The following is a 1,947-nucleotide window of genomic DNA, read 5'->3' on the forward strand; positions in this document are numbered from 1 at the left end:
ACACTCCCAAGTGTGTGGCGAAAACCATCCCAATCTTGACACTGAATTTATTTCTGCATTTTTCAAGAAATGAAAAAGCTCAGAATTGAAATCATACTCTGAAAAAATACATAAGCAATAATTGGTCACACAAAAAAAACACATACACAAAGCAACACACCATGAATTTTCAGGTGAATGAAGCTGACCTCTCCAGGAAGGCCACTGTCTTACCTCTGAATTTCTTAGGTGGGTTGTTAAGGTCTCCAGCTTCTGGCTGTACAACACAACGATCATCCACGAGGCTGCAAAGAAGACACAGATAAATGCTATATCAAGCCAAGTCTAGGAAAATAAAACCCTAAGCACTATGCAAAAATCAATTATCCTGGGGCTTTCCCTGTGCAAAATTTAGAATGCCGCATTCTCCTGCCAGGGAGGTGTTTACGAAGTTTCCTATGCATGGAGTGAAACCTAACCTAAAAGCCCAAGGTTCTGCTTCTGCGATGGGCACATTAACCTACTGTTTTCTGTGGCTCTTTTCCCTTAACCACACCCATGATGGATTCGAGCACAGTATGCAATATTGCTGAAGTTGGGAGACAATGGCAAGGGGTCAATGCATTTAACTAATGGTAGCTTAGGAGCCAACTTTGTGCCAGACTCTGTGCTAGGTCCTGAGAGGTGAGGACGAACCTGAGCCAGGCCCCTGCCCTTAGGGAGCTCAAAGCTAGTGCAGGAACCATGAAAGCCTAAGGGCTGTAAGAGAAGGAAGAAGAAAATACAGGCAGAACCGAACTGTGCCTGAGGCCATTTGAGAAGATGCAGGCAGAGGAAGCTATCCTGGAAATATCAGAGGAGCTGAGATAGAGGTGGGAAGATGAAGAGGGGAGTATTTTCTTTTTTTTNAAATATCAGAGGAGCTGAGATAGAGGTGGGAAGATGAAGAGGGGAGTATTTTCTTTTTTTTTATTGAAACATAATTGATTATACATATTTGTGGGGTACAGAGTTGAATATAAATACCTGTATAAAACATGTGATGATCAAATCAAGATAATTAGTAAACTCATCTTTATAAAATGTAATCATTCTTTGTGACCTTTAACCAATTTCTCACTAACCAAGAGGGGAGCATTGTCAGGTGGAAGGAACTGAGAGTGCACAGGCATGGAGCTATGCAAGGAATTCTGGAGCTTCAAAAGCAACTAGCAGGGAAAGTACAAAAAATTACAAATAAATAACCTGCCCCAAATGATATAAAGCCCCAATATTTAAAGTCCTGACTGATTAACTTGCATGATTCTTTTAGAAGAACCACTGAAAAAATTTGTTTCTGAACAGATGAGGAAACTGAGGCTCTGAGAACTTACATATGTCCACATTCCTAAAACTGGTATTGTTAGGACTGGCTCATTTTCCGAGTGAACACAGAACTTGCTCCTAGCTGACATGCTATGGTTCTAAATTCTGCACTGCCTCTCATCCCAAATGCAAGGTACCATTAAATATTCAGCCTCTACCCTTACTGGTCTTTCCTCCAAAATTCCCTTTCATCTCCTAAAGTCCTGCCCGTCTTTCCAGGCCCTGATTCAGACCCCACTTTCTCCACAAAGCCCCCTCAAGGTTTTCCTGCCCCAGGCACTCTCTGCTTCTCCTCTTCCTTCCTCCCAACCCCACTGGCTGAGACTCTGAAGGTGCACCAGGCTATGAGCTACATGAAGGCAGTGAGTTAGTTGCCTACTTTGTGGCTCAGAAGATGCCCAAGGCTATCAGCTCAGTATCTAATTGGTGGGTGAATCCAAGTGTCTGGAGTAGCCCACTAGCAGTTTGCCTCCTTCGCTTCAAGACACAAGACCTCGGGCCGGCCCAGCGGCGCACTGGAGAGTACGCCACTTGGGAGCGCGGCTTGGGAGCGCGGTGGCGCTCCCACCGAGGGTTCAGATCCCATGTGGAGACCGGTTCCCG

General features: G+C 44.7%; 1 protein-coding gene across 1 annotated transcript in view; it reads right to left on the reverse strand.

Moving 5' to 3' along the window:
- LOC103591263 (inositol 1,4,5-trisphosphate receptor type 1-like) overlaps positions 1 to 1,947 on the reverse strand; it is a gene marked incomplete at its 3' end in the record, with an annotated part of 165,857 nt that overhangs the window by 136,080 nt on the left and 27,830 nt on the right. Inside the window, exon 4 of the mRNA XM_008573678.1 lies at positions 214 to 284. Within this exon, the coding sequence (XP_008571900.1) occupies positions 214 to 284 (71 nt within the window). The remainder of the gene's footprint in view (positions 1 to 213; positions 285 to 1,947) is intronic.

The sequence above is a fragment of the Galeopterus variegatus genome, unplaced genomic scaffold, assembly GCF_000696425.1.
Source record: "Galeopterus variegatus unplaced genomic scaffold, G_variegatus-3.0.2 Scaffold953, whole genome shotgun sequence".
In the NCBI taxonomy this organism is placed as follows: domain Eukaryota; kingdom Metazoa; phylum Chordata; class Mammalia; order Dermoptera; family Cynocephalidae; genus Galeopterus; species Galeopterus variegatus.